Source organism: Candoia aspera, chromosome 1, assembly GCF_035149785.1.
Source record: "Candoia aspera isolate rCanAsp1 chromosome 1, rCanAsp1.hap2, whole genome shotgun sequence".
Lineage (NCBI taxonomy): Eukaryota > Metazoa > Chordata > Lepidosauria > Squamata > Boidae > Candoia > Candoia aspera.
The window spans coordinates 316,780,388-316,804,114 of record NC_086153.1 but is presented as its reverse complement, the minus strand read 5'-3'; the positions used below and the strand labels follow the sequence as shown (position 1 = coordinate 316,804,114).

Sequence of the window (23,727 nt, the reverse complement as noted above, 5' to 3'; positions counted from 1 at the left end):
AAAAGATGGCGAAAGTAGGGAGCTGGAAGAAAGGGGAGGAGCTTCCGCAGCCGTTGGTCCCTCCCCTTTTTCTCCGGAGCGGACATCATTGAAGCGAGAGCGGGCTCGTTGTGGGGCAGTCGGCTTTGATTAGCGGGTAAGCGGGGACGGGGGAAGCGGTCCCGGTGGAAGAGGAAGGAGGGAGCCACCAGCTTCAAAGTCCGAGAGGCAAAAGGAGGAAGCTGGCGTGGTAGAGCTAGTCGAGGAAGAAGTACCCGCACAGGGTCACTGAGCCGTGGCTGCAAAATGGCGGCCGTAGAGATGATGGGAAGATGAATCATTCCCTCGTCCCCGGCGCCCCTCAGCAGCTTTGGCGACTTTTCTTCTTTCCCACCTGTTTTCATCAGCTACTTTTCCTCAGGCGCTACTCCACACGCCTCCGACTCCCGTCCTTTCGTGTCTCTCTCAGTTCCTTTACCCACTTGACGTTCTTCAAATGTGGGACTACAAGTCTCATCATTCCCAACCAACGTGGTCATTAGCCATGCTGGCTAGGGAATAACGAGAGTTCTTATGCGTCTGGGGCTACTTTAAGGAAGGCTGTCGCTTAATATTTTCTATTCCTCGCCTATTTTTTGATGGTCACTGCCGAATGATCTTTCTTCACATTTCTCCTGATTTGTTTCCTCTTCTTCGCCTCCCCGCCGCTCCCTGTACAGCCTGAAAGCACTTTCAGACCCTGCTTCTCCATCCCATCAACTTTCAAAACATTCACCATCTTAACTCCTCTCATAGGCACTTTCTTTCATAGGCTTCCAAGCAAGCAACTGTGTCACGTTTTTTTCTACAATTCTTCTGCCTCTTGATAGAAAAGCTTTATTTTCACCTCTTTTGTGTTGCCGTAGTTGCATTCTCCCTCTCTTTCTCATCCAGTCCCATTAAAACTTGGTAGTACTTTTTCTTGATCATAACTTTCATAGTATCTTATTTATCCCCAGCAAACATGTATTTCACCCAAGGAAATGTGGCACATGTATTTCCCCTCCATGATTGAAGGTTTGAAGTTTCAAGTGACATACCTGTACAGCAAGGTTCATCCTTCTGTCGATACTACAAGGACAAGGTGGGTGTTAACAGAGGGTGGAGCCCAGGGTTTGCTTTAGTTTCAAAGAGAAAATTGGATTAGGTATCCTTTATCCCATCTGTCTTGCAACAGACTCCTGTCTGTGAACATTAGAGCTGCTTTGAGAAAATGAGCTTTTGCATCTGTTTGACAATAATATGCTGTTTAATGTTTTCAGCTCCTAAACTGTAAAGTTAGAAAATAGGCCACAAACAATGCTTTGGCCTTCGTTACTTTTCATAAAATGTAGTCGAGATCAATACTGGTTTCATAGAACAGGATAGCCTAACCTATTAATCAGAATTAGAAATCTTCCATTGCTTTTCCCTACATGCAGCAGGAAACATGTGAACTGTGGGAGAAGCATGCTAGATTCATAATATATCTGAATGAGTTCACATTCTCTGAATGTGTACATGTCCTCACCAATATTATCTAATAAAGCTGTCCTAACTAAGACTATTTTTTATGTTAAACAGAATAGAATAAACAATGAGGAAGTGCTTTTGTCTGTGTTGGAGCTACTATATACCAGTTTTAGCATTTTTTTTGTACCAGCCATAATTGTTAAGCCTCTTGCAGTCCTTCATTTTTTAAACAAAAATTCCTGTTTAAATACAGCTCTCTGTTGTTGCTTATCCTATTGTATAATAAACTTAGGAGTAAAAAAATCAGTGTTGTTCTGAGATCCATTAATATAATCCTGGTAGTTCTATGCAGAGCTTGTAAATTCCTAAAGATAACCCTTCCTGCTGAAGCAGCTCTTGCCATACAGCAGCAGTTGTGTAACTACTATCCTTATTGCTAAATAATCTGGTAATACCTTAGTTTTTTGTGTTACCTTCCAGTCCCACCTTCTTTTCATCTCATTTATAGGCCAGAACTTTATTTTCATATATCCATATGCAGTCTCCACTTTTTTATCCCAATCCCCATCTTCATCCCACATTTTAATCACTAGACTCCATACATCCCTATATACTCGATTGCTGACTTCAAAAGCCAGTTTCTATAACCATGATTAGTGTATGACTAATATTTATTTTGTCAGATTTGAAAGGCTGCCTCATTCCATATCCTTCCTCATAAAACCTTGTTGACCAGGCCTGTAAAATATAACTTGTATTTTCTTAGTGTTTTTACTCAAGTCATTCTAGACCTTTTTTTCCTCAGCTACCTTTAAATGTGCTTTTTCACCTCAGTTATTCTATATTTTTATAGACTGCTATTTGGTAAACACCATATCTCCTAATACTCTTTGGATCCAGTCCACAGTAACTATAGTATATTTTCTAAGAGGAACTGATAATACTAAAAGGGACTTCAGATTCTTAAAAGTTTAAGATTTAAATGCATAAAGCTATAGCTGTGACAAAATTGTGTGTTTGGTGCCCAAGTATTGGAATTTGGAAAGGTAGGTAGTTCCCAGTTTATTTATGAGTTTACAATTAATGAGTAAGGTAAAGGTAAAGGTTTCCCTTGACGTAAAGTCCAGTCGAATCCGACTCTAGGGGGCGGTGCTCATCTCCGTTTCTAAGCCTTGGAGCTGGCGTTGTCATAGACACTTCCGGGTCATGTGGCCAGCATGACGACTCGGAACGCCATTACCTTCCCGCCGAAGCGGTACCTATTGATCTACTCACATTTGCATGTTTTCGAACTGCTAGGTGAGCAGGAGCTGGGATGAGCAACGGGAGCTCACCCCGCCGCGCGGTTTCGAACCGCGGACCTTCCGATCGACAGCTCAGCGGTTTAACCCGCAGCGCCACCGCGTCCCTAATTAATGAGTAGGGACCTAAAAAACTTGACTCAACTAATACATGTGTGTGTGTACACATGTATAGAGGGCATTTTCAGTTGTCACAGTGAAATTCTTGCAGGAAGTCTATGCAGTGTTGTGTTTACTGAGCACAAACTAGCTTCAAACTAGGAAATTCTTAATTAGCATCTTTCCAGGGAAACTACTACATGGTCTTACTCTGTTACATTTACTTCCACTCCCGATCTGCAATTTGGGATAATTCTGGCCTCTCTTATAGAGTAGTTATAAGAATTACAAAGTATAATATATATAAAAGGTTTTGAGTACTTGAAAATGCTCCATAAAACATATATAATGTAGTCACAGCTAAAGGGAATGGTTAACATACTTTTATTTGCATTATTTTGTTCACAGAAGAAGCAGAAGTCCCCATCATCTATGCCAGATACTTTATTTTACTAAGTACATTTCTTACTGCTCTCAGGTAGGTGGTGCTAGACCACTTGCTGTATGGAATCTTCTATAAAATGGGGGAAGAGGAAGGAGTGCATCAAACACCATTATTGGTAAGTGATATATAATGTAGGGGGTAAAAGTTTGTGACAAAAATCACTAAAATGAATGAGTGTATAGAGTGGGTATAGGAGCTAAACTAAATGGAAGAAAAATTGATTAAACAATTAGTTGTCATTTTATTACTGGTGCCATGTTTTTTCTGCCCACATTACCATAATAGTCTTGGATCTCTGAGCATCCAAAGGAACAAGGCTCAGTTTTGCATTCTCTTACTGGTCCTAGATCCTAGTTTCTGTTTTATATATCAGTGACAGAAACAAATGTCTATTTTTCTGTACCAGTGGAAAAGAAGGGAATAACAACCCCACACCCAATGATCAGAGGAAGCCAACAGTTAAAGAGAAAAGTTTATTTAGCAATGATTGTTGTATCTGTCCCACAGGAGCAGATACTGGCATTGGGATTGTTACTGTAGTTATAAACTTGCATAGCACAATACGTCAATTTCTCATTGATTTAATTCATGTTTTTGCTTTATATGGTTAAACTTTTTTTTTTTTTTGCACATACAAAGGTACTTTTTTCCTGCAGTCTTTTAAAATCCTGACTGGTCACTTCTCCATCCTAGAATATCCACGTGTGTTAATTTATTGCCTTGGTTCCCTTGTCTGTGACATGTCTGTTTAGAGATAATGCAACAGGGCCTCTATTTGTCCCTACATTACAAACCTTTCTGATATTAAGGTCTGTTGGATCAGCAAGCCTCAGAAAGTACAGAGAGTTTTTGGTTAACTATCACTTGTTCAGCAACTGTTCAAAGTTAAGACAGTGCTAAGTGAGTAGTACTTAGGACCAGTCAGAGTTCAAGCTGTCCCACCACCTCTGCACTCACATGATCACGATTTGGGCACAGGGCAACCAACTCGCACTTTTGACTGTTGCAGTCAGTGAGGGAGTTCTTTAGAAGGTGAAATAAAATTCATGTGGGACCTTTAAATTGCAATGTTAATGGTTCTGTTTTTATCTTCTGTATTTTATGTTTGTTTAATTTATATTGTATATCATCTGAGTGCTCAAATGAAACAGAAGTGAGAGATACAAATTGAGTGGATAAATTGGTATGTGCAGAATATGGCTTTGTAGAACAATAAATGTTGAACAAAACTCTTCATGTGTTAAAAAAAATCACTTCATTGTCACCAAAGGGAATTGTGATGCAGTCTGAACAATGGGGGGAAAGTGACCCTTTGTCTCAATGGCAGATTTAAGGCATTTGAAAGGACGAAATCTAAAATTTACCAGAACGGTCCTAGAACCGTGATGTACAGGTAGTCCTTGCTTAACGACCCTAATTGAGACTGGAATTTCTGTTGCTAAGCGATGCAGTCATTAGGCAAAACATGACTGCACCGCTTAGCAACAGCAGTTTCAGTAGTCCTGGTTGTGGTCATTAGGCCAGGACCACATGCTTCTGCCCTGTTGCACTCACCTCTGCTTCAACTCCTCTCACCTGTCTTCCCCCACCTCTGCCCTTTTGGCCACCCTGCACTCTGCTGCCCCCAGCTGACCTTCACTGTCTTCCTCCTGCAGATGAGGCAGGCCTGGCCTGGCCTGGCCCTTTGCAAGGCAGCTGCAGCAGAGGGCAGGATGGACAAAAGGGCAGAGATGGGGGAGAGACAGGCAAGTGGGGAGAGTTGAAGCACACCCTGTGGTCATAAATGTGGGCAGGCTGCCAAGCGTCTGAATTTTGATCATGTGACCACAGGGGCACTGCAATGGCAGTAACTTCAAGGACTAGTCATAAATGCCATTCATTCAGTGCCATTGCAACTTGGAAAGTTAGAAGTCAGATAGTTTTGGATATAAGCTATATTCTTCAGGTACCCTTCCTCTTCTTACTTTGCATGGTAAAAACACCATTCTTTGAGAAGGTAGCCCCTTTTCTTGTCAATTTACCACAGAATAAACACCAGATTTTGCAGATTTTTCAGGCAACAGAATGATTTGCTAAAGAAATACTTAATACAGCCTGGCGTGTCACAGAGTTAGCTTTAAGGTTAATGGCCATCTCTTCTGCTCTTGTCACCATATTTGGTATTATTCTATGAAATTATTAAGGTGAAATCCTGAATAAGTACTTGCCTTTTGATGGAAATCAGCTGCTATGGAGATGACTGCTCACACATCTTCGGGCTGGGAAAGTGTTTGTTATACAAGGAAGATGGGGTACCACCACCATCTTAAGTTTGGAGGGTTCTGAATGGAGTTCTGTGTAGGGTGAGAATCTGTATACATGAATTCAAAAATGGCACTAAAAAACTTTTTTTTTTTGGTGCTTTCAAGTCAGTATTAACTCCTGGTAACTGCTTAGACAAGTCCCTGCAGTTTTCTTGGCAAGATTTCAGTAGTGGTTTGCCATTGCCTTCTTCCTAGGGGTGAGAGGGAGGGACTGGCCCAAAATAACCCAGCTGGCTTCGTGTCTAAGGCAGGACTAGAACTCACGGTTTCCCAGTTTCTAGCCTGGTGCCTTAACTACTACACCAAACCGTCTCTCACTCAAAAACTACTATTACTCTAAGTAACCAGTTGTTCAAGTACCAGGAAAATAATAGTGCTGGGGGTGGGAAGTAAAGGAGACGATAAAAAGTAGGTTTGCTTTATGGAAGAGAGAAATAAGCTGAGCAGAATGAGGGAGAAAATGAAATAACCATATACCTTCTGCATTCCATCAATCAGAATAGCAATATTCAATGGTAAGAATTGAAGAAACTCAGGAATAATATCTGGAAGTAGAGATATGTTTTTCAGACTTTCTGGGGCAAAAAATGGTTTCTGGCAGCCTTATTTAGCTAGTGTAATATAGCTTCTTACTTGTACACTATTACTAGCTAAAATAAAATCTTTCTGCCTCCCTCCCTCCCTCCCCCCAGTTGACCAGTGGCTTTGTTGAAGGCTGGTAATTTATGTAATTTAAAGTTAAAGCATAGAATCACCATGTGTTATCTAACCTCTACTACAGAGATCTCTTGGGTGGTGCCATGTTGTCTGAATTATTATTTTATTATTTTATTATTTATCAAATTTTTCACCGTCCATCTCCTCCCACCAGAGGGACTCTAGGCAGTTTACAACAAAATAATCAAAACACAAGGCATACAATATAAATATACTGTAAACTTTGTAGTTAAATAATTCAAAACAGTTATTCCTGGTCTAGACAGCACATTGAACATTATTTAGCTCAAAATGTTATTTTAAAAGGGCTTCCTTTTCTGAAAAATTATTAGTGGAAAGATTATGCCTATTTCTTACAACACATTCTATTTTCAGCGTAAACAGAAAATCTATTAATGTGATCAAACAGCTTTCATTTAATATGCAAAGTCTTTAGAAGATAGTTAATCCATTTATCTAATGGTATCTTTCTGTTTTCAACAGGACACAATGTTTGTACGTGGACTGAAGAGGAAATGTATTGATGGTGAGGATGATATTGAAGGAAGTTTTACAGGCTTTAAAGCTATTCCTTCGTATAACCTTCAGCGCCAGTCATTGCTAGACATGTCTTTGGTAAAACTTCAGCTCTGCCACATGCTTGTTGAACCTAATCTGTATCGTTCAGTGCTTATAGCCAACACAGTACGGCAAATCCAAGAAGAAATGACCCAAGATGGAAGTTGGCAGATGCTAAGTCCTCAGAGTACAGGACCAGCCTCTCTGGACCGTCTTGTTTCAACAGATATTCTTTGTCGTTCCGCCAAAGAGCAAACTGAAGAAAAGCTTGCTCAAGGGTATAGTGGTTTCTCAAAAACTTTTGAGGACACACAATCACAAGAGAATGTAGACATCTTAAGACCTGCTGTACTACAAGCACCCAGAAACTTGCAGGGAAACATGTGGGAGATGGATAGCATTCCAGAAAATAGAGGAAACTTCCATAAGTCATCATTAGATCAAATATTTGAAACCTTAGAAACTAAAACTCCTGATGCTGTTGAAGATCTTTTTTCAGAAGTTGACAGTTCTTATTACAATCTTGATACTGTATTAACAGGAATGATAGGCAATACAAAAATGGGACACTGTGATGTTCTTGAAACTTTTCCTCAAGGAGCCACAAATTCTAATTCTAACTGTAAGTCTGATCTTAATGAGCTTGATCATTTTGTGGAGATTCTGGTTGAATCTTGAGACTAAGAGTAAAGGCAAATCCCTTGAAGAAACTAGGTCTTAAACGGTAAAACTTCCAGATGTTTTGCTGTCTTAAAGCTGGACACGATCTTCCCCTACCACCCAATTCACATCATTTTGCAAAATTGAGTTAATTTATAAAATTAACATGCAATTTGTAGTGTTCAGTCTTGTAAGTATATATATTTTAGTGGCCACAATTCAGAGATAGTCAAAAGCATACGTTTAAGCCAGTAAACTTTTTAAAAAATTATTTAAAGTTGCTGCAATCCATTCTGTATCACAAATTGCTTTGGAAACTCCCTAATGTTCAGTAGCAGACTGACATGTCAAGAGATCTCTGGGTTTAATCGCGTACGCCTCAGTGTTCTGGCCATGCATTTTTCTATTTTTGAGGCCTAACTCTAACCAGGAAGCCCTTCTAGCATTAAGAGACATAAAATAGTGTATCAGGATTCTTCTTTCTTGCCTATCCCATATCTGCCTGCAGGGTGCAACTGTTAAAGACACTCCAGTCCTTAGAATACAACAGATGAAGTCAAAACCCATACTGTCTAGTGCAGGAGAGGGCAACCCCTAGGCTTCCTGTAGCCTACCAGAACCCTAAGTGTGCGCCACTGAAATTCAGAAAAATGGTCAATTTGAGTACATTATTTCCCAGAAGTATCTTACCATTAACCATCACCAAAGGAAAAGGCAAGACTGAAAATTTTAGTGCGCCCCTTCTAGTGATGTCACCTTAGTCAGGGGACTAAATTGCAGCCTCTAGCCCAACAAAAGTTGTCCCTGGCCTAAGCTGAGAAAGTTTCAGCTACCCCTGGCATTAGTGCCTGCTAATTTATTGGTTGGTTTTATGGAATTAATTTGGTATGAAGACCAAAAGCTTGGTTTTTCCCTCCTTAATTTCACATAAATACTTACTGATATGTTCTGTAAGTTTATTAAACACACGAGCTCTTGAAGAATAATTCCCATTATCTTAACTAGCCTTTTCTGTCCTTTTTTCTTTTTAAATTTATAGGGTTTTTTTAAAAAAGTGTTTATCAGTGTTCAGAATCTTATAGCTATTTTCTGAAGATATATTTTTGCTATGAATCCTCTCTCAAAACTGCTTATTTAATATCTTGAAATATTTGCAGTTGTATTTTTTTAATCGTTTTGAAAAGGGGACTTTTCTCCCTTACCACTGACCTCCCCTGCATAGTGCAGTAGAAGTGTGTATAACTGTAACTACAAGCCAAGCTGTTATCAGCATTCAGCCTTGAAATAGTGTTAGGGGTCAAGTTATTCTTGAAACCTGAACATCTGAGGAAGAACTTCCAAGAGGCTTCAGGAACTCTTGATACATTTAAACTTCAGTTCAAGCCATGTTTTTGTTACCTTCAAGCATATATTATATGGGTTTTATTTATAAGTATTTATATGACTATGCCATCAAACGAATTATTGGCTGAAGTTTACCATTCTACTTTTATATTTAGGGGAGGACACCCCTTTCTTGCACTAATTACTAACCAACTGTTACAGAGGCCTTTTGAAAGTTCTCCAAACTTAAATTGCTCTATTTGCCAACCCGTAAATGTGCATTCATATGATTTGTATCTCAACAAATTAGTTTTTAAGAGAAAGATGCATTCACATGCATGTAATTATCTCTTAAAATTTCTGGTGCATACCATTTACAATAAATTGCCCAACTTTTTTCCTCAACTGGAGATAAAACAACTGCAAGGTGAGAAGGAAAAAGAACGAAACAATTATTTTGAAAAAGACAAACATTTGCTTCAATATAAATTATTTCCATCACCTGACAGGCAATTTTAGCTATTTTGTTTGTTCCCGGTAATCAAAATTGGATTGGTTGCTTGTTTAAAATAAATTCTTTAAAAATGATTTCTCTGGCGGTTATACTGAGGTCAAACACAGGTCTCAAATATTGGACACGTTATCTCCCAGAAGATCATAGGTGCAGTATGTCTTGTATGTAAAGTTAACCATAACTCTTTAAACCAGTAAGGGTGTTCATCATGCACAGTCATAGCAGCTCCTCTAAGCATAAAGATCCATGTCTTTTTTGTGTATCATTAAATGTCTTTGTCTTGGTTTAGGTTGGAACTTAAGACCATTTTGCATGATTATCCCATCCTGAGATTTAATGGGGCAGCTAACAAGAAAGTAGCTTCATGACTGTGGCCTTAATAATTTAAGTGCTTTTGAAACAGCTAATTTGAAAATAGCACTGTATGTTTTTTAATCTTGGCAAATACTGTCTAATTCTGTAATTCAGTTTTGTGCCAGACCACACAATTTGTAAGGAGATCTTTCTTAAACATTTGGAAGTGATTAATATCTTTTTATATTAAAGTTGAATATGAAGTGACTACTCTGATATTAGTAATTTTTTTGCAGTACTAATTTTTGTCTTGTAAGAACAGGATTGATAAAATTCTTTTCTGAGTAGTATCTTAACAAAGTGTTTTAAAATGGAAAATATTTATTGTAAGTATTTATCCCTTCTTAGGGTAAAATGTTGTATTTACCCAAATGGAGGATTTACAGAAAATCCAGTGGAACCCTTCAAGAACATAACATAGAATTTTATGCTTATTCTTGAAAATATCCTTAACATTTCTTCCAGATATAGACTCTAAGCCTGAAATGTTTTTTCCCTCAATAGCTAGTTCTAGTGTTCAGGATCTTCACTGTATCCTGTTCTGTAATAGGCACAGACCACGGATCTTTCCATCTGAAACTCCAAAATATAAACAAAAAAATTGTAACAATACTTTCTACCATTATGCAAAAATGTTATTTTAGACTAAAACTGGAAGCTGTAGGCCACATGCTATTTGCCAGTCTTGCATTACATCCTCTAGGAGCTTGATATACTTCAGTCCCAAAGAGGCCACACAATCACATTCCTAATGGTAATATTGGAAAAGGACATAAATGGCTACAGAACCAGTTATCATACAGTCCAAATAATATTTTCTATATAGAAAAGAGCTACGGGTACTCTTTAGTTAATTACCGTAATTGGGACCAGGAACTCCATCACTAGACGACACGGGCATAAAGCAAAAAATCACATGACCATGCTGACTTACAACAGCAGTTCTGGTTGTAGTGATTAAGTGTGACGTCGCATGATTGTGACTTGTGGCTTCCTGCTAGCTTCCCCGACGACTGCTTATCAGAAGACGACAGTAAAGATCACAAATGGTGATCACGTGACCGTGGGATGCTGCAACCATTGTAATTGTGCCCCAGTTGCCAAGTGCCCAAATCATGATCATGTGACTAATTAAAATAAAAACTGCTGAAAAAAATTTAATTTGGAAATAAATAGCGTATGTTCTGACTTTAGAAAAGGATGAAGAACAAGAGATATTATTGCTGATGCACACTAGAAAATTATGAAAGCCGATAAAGGTTTCCCTTGACATTACGTCCAGTCGTGTCCGACTCTAGGGGGCGGTGCTCATCTCCGTTTCAAAGCCGAAGAGCCGGCGTTTGTCCATAGACACTTCCGTGGTCATGTGGCCAGCATGACTAAACGGAACGCCGTTACCTGCCCGCCAAAGCAGTACCTATTAATCTACTCACATTTGCATGTTTTCGAACTGCTAGGTTGGCAGGAGCTGGGACTAGCAACGGGAGCTCACCCCATCACACGGATTCCAACCGCCGACCTTCCGGTTGGCAAGCTCAGCGGTTTAACCCGCAGCGCCACCACATCCCTTTTATGAAAGCCAGAGAATACCAAAAAGAAGTCAATATGTGCTTCATTGACTATAGAAAGGTTTTTATGCAGACCATCTCATTGTCCTCATGTGAAATCTATACTCATGACTGGAAGCTACAGTTTAAACAAAAGATGGTGAAGCAGACTGGCTCTGGGTTGGCAAAGGAGAAAGATGAGGATGCGCATTCTCTGTATTTATTCAACCTACATGCTGAATGTATACTGAGAGAAACTGGATTGGAAGATGAGCATGGTTTTAAAATGGGAGGAAAATGTCAAAAATTGAAAAAAACAGAACAACACTGAGGAGAAATAACCAACCATTTATTCAATGATCGATCATTAGGTCCCCACTTTTCAAGAAAGAGGAACCCCAAACAATGGGAAAGCAAAGATTTTTTATAGAAGTTAAGAGCTACAAGGCAGGAAATCCTAGGCATCTGATTGGTTGGCAATTTTGGGGGAAGCTAGGCAGGTTTTCCATCCAAAACAGCCCTTTCAGGAGTGGCAGCAATGCTGGAGAAGTCCCTTGTTAAAGAGATGGAATGTTGTATTTTCTCACATTGTTACTAAGTTGCATTTCCCTCCTTAGGGCTGCCTGCAGGCTTTACTATGAACATGAGTGAGGCTTCTATTCTTTGCAGGGTCTTCCTCTGAGGGCTGGGTCGGTCAGTTTGGGTCTGATAGTTTTAGACAGAGGAGGTAGGTTTGATCCTGGTCATGTCCAAAAGATAGGCAGGAAGGGGATGCAAGCTCTATTTTGTTACATCTATTTTTTCCAGTACAAAAGAAACATCAATAACCTGCACTTTGCTGATGACACTACTCTGATAGCTGAAAATGCAAATGATCTGCAAGTTCTACTAATGAAAGTCAAGGAGCATGGTGAGCTAACAGGATTACAATTAAATATAAAAGCGATCAAATTAATGACAACAGCTACAGCAACCAGCCTTAGAATGGACAATGAAGACATTGAAGTGGTAGATAGCATCTGCCTTTTAAGATCACTGATCAGCAGTAATGGATCTAGCAGTCAATAGATTCTACATTTCTCTATCTTATACTTACTTGGTGATGCTTTTTCCTATTCTATGATTGGAATCAATGGAGGGTGCAGGCTTTGCTCTCTGTTACCCATCTTTCCATCACTCTGAAGCAGGGTTTCTCAACCAGGGTTCCACAAGAGGTCACTAGGGGTTCCCTGGGAGATCACAATTTATTTTTAAAATTACTTCAAGTTCGGGAACTTCACATTAAAGAGGTAGGTTTCATTATTTAGTTTAAGAACACTGTTAACGCACATATACAGGCCTACACATGAAACAAATACAATAATTTTGTTAAGTTCTGCCTATATTTGAGCCTGAATTTGCAGGGGTTCCCTGAGGCCTGAAAAAATATTTTAAGGGTTCCTCCAGGGTTAAAAGGTTGAGAAAGGCTGCTCTGAAGTCTCCCAAGCTACTGGAGGGGGGGAAAAAAGGAGTTCTCTTGTGTCTTTCTGTGGGATGAACTGAACTAGTAGGAAATGTAAGATAGTATTTCAGCACAGCCCTAAACTGAAAACTGAATGGCTCTCCAGAAGAGACAGCTCTCCTATACTGAATTCCACCTCTCTAGTTTATTAACCCATGAACACTCATAGCAGTTTCATGCCTAACAGCCAAACAGACCCATCCTTTTTTCCCCTTCTTTTTAGCACTGGCTACATAGCAACATTGTCCTACAGTTAGGCTTCTCTGAGATCAATACTGTTGAAAAACAGTAGACAGCAAAAAGTCGTGGGGGCTCTTGGATAATTCCCTACTAGATATATCAAGATATTGTTGGAACTACAGTTCCCACTATCCCACTGGCCATGAATGATGGGGCTGAAAGAAAATGAAGTTCATCCCAATCTACAATGCAAGGAGATCTTACAGTTCCAAAAGCTGAAACCCAAGCATTAAATTGCTACTGATGTGTTATACTTCTGCCAACATTAGTGCTCATTCTCCAACACAGTCTCTCAATATATTTAAGATCATCATGACTAAGAACTATGGAAGTTGAAGTCCAATACATTTTGAGGGCAGCAGGTCAGCAAAAGCTGCTGTTTGGTGTAACTACACACAAAAGTATTTTAACAGAAGTCTGGTGTTGTATTTTTCCCTTAAAAATTAAAACAGTGTTAAGAAAGTAAATGCAAACACTTTTTTCTACTATCTGTAAGACAGGCAATCAATCAATCAATGCAAATCTAGGCATAGGAGCTGTTCCATTTCAAAATGCCCTCAGCCTCTCCCCTGCAAAAGTACCTTGGACCTTTGTGACACATAACTAGGTTCTTAGCTCAAGTCAGCAAAATGAGCGATAAAGTTTTTCCTGGATTGTACCATTTCAAATCACAGAAGAGACTGCAAGATCGTTCCTCATCTGTATCTTAGGCATGGGGTATGTATGTGGCAGTGCAATAAGTGCCTTAAAAAAGGAATGCATGACAGCACACTTCATAACTTGATGTACTACATAGGAAAGCTTGTTTTTGTTGATTATATGGAATGGAACTTAAAGCTCCATGGTATACATATACATATTCAAATATACATACACAAAAAGTTAATCTTGAGCATTTTCCTACAGATATATAAAACCATAACGGCTGTTGCTTAGTAATGATTTACTCTGAGTCATAGCATTGTTTAATTATTCACTTGAATTGCTCTCTACAAATTATTTCAAAAGTGCACACACAAGTTTTGCTTGCCATAGCCAATTGTGCCAAGATCTGATGGTGCAAGTCTTTTAAGGGGAGGCAAGTGCAATAGGATTATATAAATGGTACAGTACTTAGCTTAGAGAAGGGAAGGGGTATTGCATATTTGTACAATAGTTATGAAATACACAGTATTTTCTATTCTGCAAGGTTGGGTGAATTTTGCTTTAAAAAATGAAGGCTCTCAATCAAGGAAAATATTAGACTTCAGTACTTAGTGAATTAAAAAATTGGGCACATTTCAGTGATCCTCTGCTTTCATAATGAAATTGATGCCTGAATTGCCACTCTCCCTCCATTACAGTAGATACCTTCAAAGACTCAGTAATTATTTATTAAATGCAAAGAACTGTTCTGCCTACATTAGACAAATGTCTATAGTATCTTATAGGAAATTCAAACATTATTTCAACAGCTGCAGTGTTTTCAACACACATCTTTTTGCTCATGGGCATGCATTAGCACTGTTTCTGCTGCCACTCCCAAAATTTAAATCCTAAAACCTGAGAAAAGGTCACCCCAGCATGACTGCATGCTCTACTTTACAGAATAATCCAATTCAAACTCAGTTTAATAATAAGGAACTAAGACGTTAGAGCAAAGTTCTTGTGTTGCCCATCCAAAATTAGCATTAGGACAACAGATTATGGTGAAATGTGATCTGCTTCTATTATAGTAGCAATTTTGAAATTTGCAAATATATACACAAACATCTGTTCTTATGTCACCTTTTTGAAGGTTATGGGGTTTTTTTCTTTTTTATAGACCAGTGTAAGTGATGCCCCTAGCTGGAATCTGGAATTCCAAATCTAGCATCTCACACTAATAAAATCTTAAATAAATGAGAACAAAGAAGGACTGTTATTGCTGCAAATGGGATAAAATATGGGGCTGTGCAACCTTCAAAAACAGTGTAAAAGAAGTGCTTCGGACCTAGTGTGAGCATGGCACCTACAACATCTGGTTTGTAAACACTCTGGATGGTCTCTAGAGCACAAAAATGCAAAAAGCACTCCGTCTTTAATACCATCTAGTGATTATTTGGATTCTCACAGCTCAGAGTTGGGAGCTTTTAATGCTACTATTCATTAAAGCAGCCTGGCAAGCTTAAAACAAAAAAGATCCTACTGGTTGAAAAGTTGAATTGGCTCTTTCAGAATTTTTTCAAACTCATGCAGAAGCCTGAAAAAAAAGTATCAGTCCACTTTAATGAATAACAGGGAGGTGCTGAATTTGCACAAGGCCCAAATTTCTTCTGAATCATTTTTGAAATGTGCACAAAAAATGTAGATTTCCAAATTTCTCTGTTTCAGTGACTGTATTTACACTTCTCCTTAACCCAGGATTTATTTAATCAACAGTCATTGAGTAAGGCACAATTGACTGGCTTCATGAAAGTAAGCCATAAGCCATGGTCTACAAATCACTACAGCTGATCCCTGGGAGATCACGATTTATTTTTAAAATTATTTCAAGTTCAGGCAACTTCATATTAAAGATCTAAGTTTCATTCTTTATTTTTAGTTTAAGAACACTGTTAATGCATATCTACAGGCCTACACATGAAACAAATTTAATAATTTTTAAGTTCTGGCCTATATTTGAGCCTGAATGTGTAGGGGTTCCCCAAAGCCTGAAAAATATTTCAAGGGTTCCTCCATGGTCAAAAAGTTGAGAAAGGCTGATCTAGCCCATATTTTACCATTTTATGAAAGAGAATATCATGAGGCACTTTGTCAAAGTCTTTGCTGTGGTCTAGGCATGCTACCATAGGAGAAAATATGGTGCTGGTTAGGACAAGCCAAATGGCCCTCTCCTTAGAAGACCAAACAATGTTGATGAAGCTGAGAAAAGATACTAGTAGTAAGCAAAGGTTCTAGGAAGCAAGGCTGCTATAAGATAAACCCATAAAATTAACTCTTTAAAAAAGGACTACATTACTAAAATACTGTCTTTCCTCTCTTAATATACCATTATTTTTGTAATTCCAGTTACCACAAAGAAACCACCACATACCTGACCTCACTAATCATATGCATCATTCATATGTACAGTATGCTTAATTGGTCGATCATATGTATATTGGTCAATCATATGTATATTCTAATTTGCATAACTATATGAAGGAGTTTGCCTCTCCGCTCCCTTTTAGGTTTGCTTTTTCTGCTTCTAGTACCATAATAAACAATTTGTGCTTCAACCAAAGAGTGTACTGGTCTCCATTACAAACACACTCTTGGATGGAATTGATGAAATTTCTCCTACAATTTTGTGTTAGAAGTTGTGGCAGTACTTCTGTGGCAAGCTATCAGACATGTGGTCATTGAGGTACAGATTGATATGGTTGTGATCCCCTTCCTCTTTGTTTCTTGTTGGTGGACAATCAGCAGAGATAAAGGATACCCCCAATTACTGATCCTTCCCTGAATGTCTGTGTCTATGTGAAAGTCTTGACCATGGGAAACATTGGATCCAGATTTATAATGAGTGCAGGTATAGTAGGCAGCATCCCAGGTTCAGGCTTTTCAACAGGGTGTGTCCCAAGTGCAAGGTAGAAACTTGATGATGACCTGACTCTAGCATTTCAGGACCCTAGAGTGTAGCAGGTCTACATATCTAGCCAATGAAATTCCATTTGAACTCATGCAAGATATTTATGGCTCTTGGGCCATTAAATAACTACACAAATGGCATGCCTATGCAAAATCCACAAAGGAGTTCCAATTCCCACTCAGCAGAACTTTGATCTCAGAATTGTGCAGTATCTGTATTTCTATTTGGAAGATGTGCATCCAAAACCATTTACAGCTTTACTTTTTAGAAGATGAAGGGAAGTGGATTTATAAGCAGCAGCAGCAGCTTTGTAACTTCACCTACTCCCCTGGGAGATACTCAATCTCCACTTCCTACTCTAATCCAGTTCATCCCAGAGGACCTCAAATGTCTACAAGATGGAGCCTGCACTCAAGAATACTGCTGCTGGATATGTGCAAGATGTGCAGCAGATTCCCATGGGATCTGGCAACATTCAGACAGATGCCCAGTGGCTCCACATTTGATTTGCATTAAGCAGGAAGAGTCTCATGCAAAAAAAAAGGGGGGGGGAGGTCAATTTTGTTTGTCTAGTATGCTTCTTTTATAAATCAAGAAGCTCAGTATCTGTATTCCTCCTGCCCCAGGTACCTTCTGCACAAGGGAGAGGTTACACTCTCAGTACCCAGATCTTCGGTACAGGAACCCTTCCAAGCTTTGCAGAACTCCCCAAAAGGAATGTTACATTGATCATCAGGAAGCAATACATAACCAGTTTCATCCATATTAGGAACTGTCAGAGGGACATAGCAAGATCTTATTCCATGGAGTACAAACCCTGTACCAGGAATTACTCATGGACATTGCACTCAGGATGACTACATACAGTGTACTACTTTTAGGACTTAAGTTAAAAACTAGAGAAATTCCGCCCCCTCCCCTGGAGGGTGGTAGTGGAAGTCATGTAAAACCTCATACATGGGGGCATGACATAAGGTAAACTCTGTATCTCTGTTTCCCTCTGAGAGCTTAAGGGAAGGTGGAGTATATAGACCATTCTGATAGATTCCAAAAAGAATGAGTTTTGTTATTTATTGGTAATGGTCTGTACCTTCTCAGGATAGCATCTTACCCTTGTCACTGTGTGGATGCCACTGTTGCAAAGAAACTTAACAGATTTATTCCTAAGTGGGGCTTGCTCCTCTCATAAGATTCCAACATGGGTGCTCATTTGACCAGTCAGGTTACCACAAGATTTGCAAAGGTATGGGTATCAGGCCACAGATCTACACGTCCAAATCCACAAAGTTCTGTCTATGTAAAGTGGTAGAACCAAGACATTAAAACTCAATTAGCCAAAAATACTGCTGATACTGGCTTCTCATGGCCAGATGTCCTCCCACATACAGGTATTCTCATGGGAATCAGAACCCTTTCTAACAGAAAGCACGGCCTTTCTCCTTTTGAAATTGTGTAAGGTTGGCCAATGCAGGGACAAACCAGCCCCAACTGGCTTATTACAAAAGGAAACCTCGCTGGCCTGGATGAAGATGTAGTACAGGCGCTGTCTGTCCATCACTAAATGACTTCAGTCTTATTTCCAACATCATGAAACTAGCGTCCAAGTCTCCTAACTTAGCAGCTTGGCAACTACATCCTCATCCATGAATACTGGAGAAACAATTGCCTACCATCACAGTGGATAGGACCATACCATAAAGTGTTGGGACAATTCACACTGCTCTGAAATGCAAGGGTCAAACTTCCTGGATGCATGCATCCCATTGTTGGAAAGTAACTCCTTCAGAGGATCTGCTATCTGGTCCCACTTGACCTAGCAAGTGATTTACCATCACTCCTCCAATACAGAAGTGAAAAAAGACCAGCTGAAATATGATCAGGTTAACTACCATCATGATCCTTGGACTATTTGAACTTTGGGCAGTGGCACCCTGAAAGCCAGCATTATACTATTTCTACACTGAAAACCTTTCACATCTGCTTGTGTTAAATGATTGTTGGCTTTGTACTCTTCTTGATCACTTGCAATTGGCAGAGGATAGATTTGGAAGTAGAACCTGCTGATTACTACAGGTAGTCCTTTGTTATCAACTGCCTCATGCAGCGACCATTCAAAGTTACAATGGTGCTAAACAAATAAGTTTGCAGCCAATCCTTGCATTATGACCAGTGCAGCATCCCGCAGTCACGTGATCACCATTTGCATGCATCACAACAAGCTTGCAACAAGCAGAAGTAAAATCTTAAGTGGTCACATGATTTTTCACTTAGCAACCACAGCACTTCACTTAATGACCAAAGGGGAAGTAAAGTTGTAAGCCCATTGCAGTCACATGATTTTCGGCTTAGCAACAGAGTTGCTGGTCCCAATTGTGGTTCTTAAGCAAGAACTACCTGTATGTATTATGAAACAATAGAACTGTTAAATGGGACCCATCTATTATCACACTTGAAAAGAATCCCAGTGTTTACAGGGTGTGAGTCATCAATCTCAATCTGCATTTCTTACCACTTTTCCCTTTTCAGATTTGTGTGTGCATTCATTTAACAGAACCAAATGAGATGGTAAAATAATATGTGGGTACACTCTTGACATCTAACTATTCCATTTGGGTGGAGAGATGATTGGCCCTAGGAAACCTTTTATTGTGGGAGAAGCAAAGGCTTCCCTCAAGTAGCACACAAGATTTCTCTCTTACTCTACTCAACTTAAATGACACTCTTTACAGGTAGTCTTCACTTAACAACCGCAATTGAGCCCAGATTTTCGGTTGTAAGTCATAACAGTTGTTAAGTGAGCCAGACTTGTTTCTACAATCTTTTTTTTACTGCAGCTGTTAAGTGAGTCACAGCAGTCATTAAGTGATTCAAGATCAGGGCTTGTGGTTTCCTTCGGTTGTTAAGCAAACGGTGCTGTTGTTAAGCCAACCAGGAGTTACTTGCAGTGGGAAGAGGGCAGGGACGGAGTGTGATAGTCATATGTTTTCCACCAAAACATGACTATGGAAATGCTTCTGTGGCTACACTAGTAGTATTTTCAGTTAATACTACTGTTATTTTCAACTAATATTATTGGTTGATTATTAAAAACTTTTACTGTGAGGTCTTCATTGGAACCTTCTACAGTACGGTACTAAACAGGTTTAAAGGTACAGTACTGTACAGTACTGTAACTTTTTTTTCCTGCTCTAGTAAACTCTGCAGCTTTTATTACTGTACAGTACTGTATATAAATCTGATTTTTATAAAACAACTGTTTTAAAAACAAACCAGCATTCAGTATTGCTAAATATAATTAAAAATCAGACAGACAGAGGATGGAACATGCATAGCAACATACAAATCCTATTTAAGTTAAACAAAATCTGGGAAAAAATTAAAGGCAAGCGTAAGTACAGTAATGCATGGAAAAAGTACTTACCTTTCCTGTACAGTACTGCAAGGCACGCCCAAGCTTCCCTCTGCCGGCTCCTAAATCACAGTAAGTAGTGCAACCACATGACCGGGCCTGCTGCCTCAGAAATCCAGTGTTGTTAAGCTTGGAGGATTTCCTGGTTCCAAAGGGCGGACATGTGACCCAAAATGGCCACCACTTCCAGAATGGCTGAATCTCGTTCACATGATTGCAGAGGCCTTGTGAGGGTCATAATTCCAGGCCCCAGTAGGAAATCTACTTTTGGGGTACCATCGTAACTTCGAACAGCCTTTAAGCAGCCGGTCGGTACGTGATGACTACCTGTACATTGACTACAACACAGCTACCACCATCCCTCAATGGTGTCATGCTCTCCAGGCTTTTGCAAATTATTGCCCTAACCTACCTTTACAGGTAGATGCTGTCTGGATTAAGAGCTTACTAGAAGGTCTAATCGATCAGTTAGAATGCAGCCACAACACTACTTTTGCCTTCCAATCCTTTGGCCTAAAGCCCACTCAGACTGCAGTAATTTTTGGAGATATAGTCCCCAATTTCAATTTCTCCCAAGAGTTTGTTTGTAAAGGAAACCAGTATGCCCTTCCACTGAAGCACAAAATTGTTTATTATGGTACCAGCAACATTAAAAGCAAACCTAAGAAGAGCTGGGGATGCAACCCCTTTATATAGGGTTATGAAAATGAAAATAATACGTAAGATTAACTAGTATGATTGGGTTAAGCATACATGCAAATGGTTCATGTGGTGGGGTCCTAAATGGGGTAGTTTCTATGTAGTAACAGTGTGGAACTACAAAAACAATGGTGTATTGACAGGACAAAGATAGTATTTTAGTAACATAGTTGCTTTCTAAAGAATTGTTTTTATGGGTTTATCTTATATTGGCCTTGTTTCCCAGAGCCTTTGCTTGCCTCCTAGTATCTTTTCCCAGCTTTATCAACATTGCTTGGCCTTCTAAGCTCTTTTTATCACTGAGATGACATGCCCTATAGTTTGGGAAGGTAACTTAAGGAGGGGGATATTTTGCTTGTCCTAACCAACACCATGTTTTCTCCTACATTATGCATAAGAATGATTCATGTTGGCCCTATTTGCATGACAAATGTAAATGAACAATGGGGACACAGTTTAATATGTTATATGAATAGGGGAAATGGGTCTGTAAATTTTCCCTAAGGTGATTATATTTAGGCCCAAAGAGCCCTGAATTTTTTTGCAGTGAGAGTAATTCCTGCAATTACCGTATCATCCAAAAAATGTAGCAGGGAATTGATTCCTCTGCCTTCCCTGGTAAGATCCTACTGTAGAAAGATTGTTCCACATGACTGGGGCACTTGTAGGCATTTCACCTCTGTGACTATTACTGCTTTTCATCTTGCAGTAGCCACACTGGCAGGAGGGGAAGTGAAAAGGAGAAAGAGTGGATACCACTGCCTTGAGATCATGTCCACTGGAGCACCAATCCTAACTCTACCATTTTTTTTCCTTTCCAGCAAAAACAGAGAAAAACAGAAGCTGAAAGAAAGTGATAGCCTCTCAGATGCTGCGCATGTACTAGAAAGTCTAAAAGATGACTGACAGATGATGGATTGAGTCGTCCTGACTGGGCTGCTAGTACATGGAAATAAGTGAACTGGCAGAAGGATGATTCACTCAGCCATGTTGTGTGAACACAGCCACGATAATTTAATCTATTATTCAGGTAAGTGCCAAACTCCGCAGCACTCTGATGTATTTTCACTCAATATATGGTTAGAGACACGCAATACCCTGCTTTAATCATGCTTCTATCTCTGAGATTTGACAGGCTACATTCACCTACTCAACAATTATGTATATACTTTTTTTAAAACTCAGAGCTATTTGACAAACTATTTTTTCATTGTTTTCTCTCTTATTGTTGCTAATTGCTTTTTCATTTGTATATCTTTTTATATAAGAAAAAACATTTTGGGGGTGAAGATACACTACTGGATATTATCAACATCCTGGGGATACCACATCCCAAACCAATGGATGATCTCTCCCAGTGGATTAATGTAAATGTTAAAGGGTAGAGGTGAGAAAATCCACAAGCCCAAATGAGTCTCAGATCATATTACAAGATGTTGCCCAGTGACCATCAGGCCCCATCGATTAAGAATCAAGATTCAAGTGAATTTGAGTGACTGTATCAATAAAATCTGCAAGCACATCAAGTAAGCCATAGGTAGATCTTCCTTTCTACCGTTTTCTTACAGAGAATAGGCTATGTTAAACAAAGATACTGGATGACAACCTGCTGATGTAATAAAGACATAAAAATACTGATAAGTCACCATACTTGCCACCAGAGTACACGTTTGAGCATATTCTCTTATTCATGTTTGGTTAAGTTGACTTTTTGCTTCTACCACAGACGCTCCATGTTTCATTTCTGTTGTTTTATCTCTCAGAGTTCCACAGTGAATTAGGAGCATCCTGGGATTGGTGAACAAAGAAAGGCTGTTCAGAGGCAATCACTCAAAGCATCCTGATCACCTCCTGATTCAACATTATAGAAAGGCCTCAATGGAACTTTACCTATCAGGTCACTAGGAAATCCCCCAAACTCTGTTGGAATTTATCAGGATCTGTAAGATGCCTGGGGAAGACCATCTTAATTGGTCCTTCCACATGTGGAGATCTTAGGCTGCAACCATGGCAAAGGTCTCAAAGTAGTATCTTCCATTTTCAGATCACACTGCAGCTGCTCTGAAGCACAGGCCAGATGAAGCTTATGTCCACCAGCACAGGTCAGGCTTATAATTACTGAGACAAACTCACTGTTGTCATGGAATCCATAAACTTCTAAGCTTTCTCAGATCCATCTCCCCCACTGGTCTCCAGGCATGGAAGCTGAATCCTCTAATAACAACACAGATCTAGCAACAAGTTCCAGGACCTCAGGAACAGATCCCACAGGCAGTAGGTGGACAGCATATGAGCAAGATCCCTAACTTGTCCCCACAAACCAACTTCACTTACAGGAACTTACACTCCCATCACCCCAAGCATACAATCCCTGTTTGTAGGCAAGCTATTTTTTAAGATTAGCTCTCTCCCGGCCCACCTCTTGACACTGCAACTGCTGTTTGACCTGAAACTTAGGACAGCAAATCTCTGTATATCATCTTTGTCCTGTTTAAACTAGGTTTCAGTAATACATGAAACAAGTTTATTTGCAAATAAACATGGTCACACAAAATAGCATTAACTATTTATTTATTTATCAGATTTTTATCACCGCCCATCTCCCCCACACAGGGGACCCTGGGCAGTTCACAATAAAAACAATTTAAAAATTCAATAAAATCATAAATACTACAATAATCAGTCAGCATAAAATGCAATAAAGTCCAAGCCATGGTGGATCTAATTTTATAATTCATTAACTACGATGGGATTCTGGTTTCATACAAAGGATCTTGGTCCCACAAAGCCAACCCCTATCTTAAGCAATCCAAATTCAATTCTGCCCCAAAGCATTTTATAATTATGGCGCTAAACATAAAACATACTGGGCTGCTCTCTGCAATGACTCCTCCTGCACAAGTAAAGTCCCACTTAACTTCAGGGTGTGTACCCTTACTAGCACCATAACTAACTTTTCCTCAGCATGTAAGTTGAAATGGGGAACAGGGTCATC

At 39.4% G+C, this 23,727-nt stretch overlaps 1 protein-coding gene across 1 annotated transcript; it reads left to right on the top strand.

Moving 5' to 3' along the window:
• Positions 1-32: 32 nt before the first annotated feature.
• On the top strand, positions 33-9,951 carry CDCA4 (cell division cycle associated 4). The gene is made up of 3 exons (XM_063290416.1): positions 33-136; positions 3,279-3,430; positions 6,819-9,951. The coding sequence occupies exons 2-3, from the start codon at positions 3,392-3,394 to the stop codon at positions 7,569-7,571; spliced, it is 792 nt and encodes a 263-aa protein (XP_063146486.1). The 5' UTR covers positions 33-136; positions 3,279-3,391; the 3' UTR covers positions 7,572-9,951.
• Positions 9,952-23,727: the final 13,776 nt, after the last annotated feature.

Excerpts from the sequence above, each read along its gene's own strand:
- CDCA4 (XM_063290416.1), top strand. The coding sequence starts at position 3,392 with ATGGGGGAAGAGGAAGGAGTGCATCAAACACCATTATTG. Across the intron at positions 3,431-6,818 it reads TGCATCAAACACCATTATTG|GACACAATGTTTGTACGTGG; the intron begins GTAAGTGATATA and ends TGTTTTCAACAG.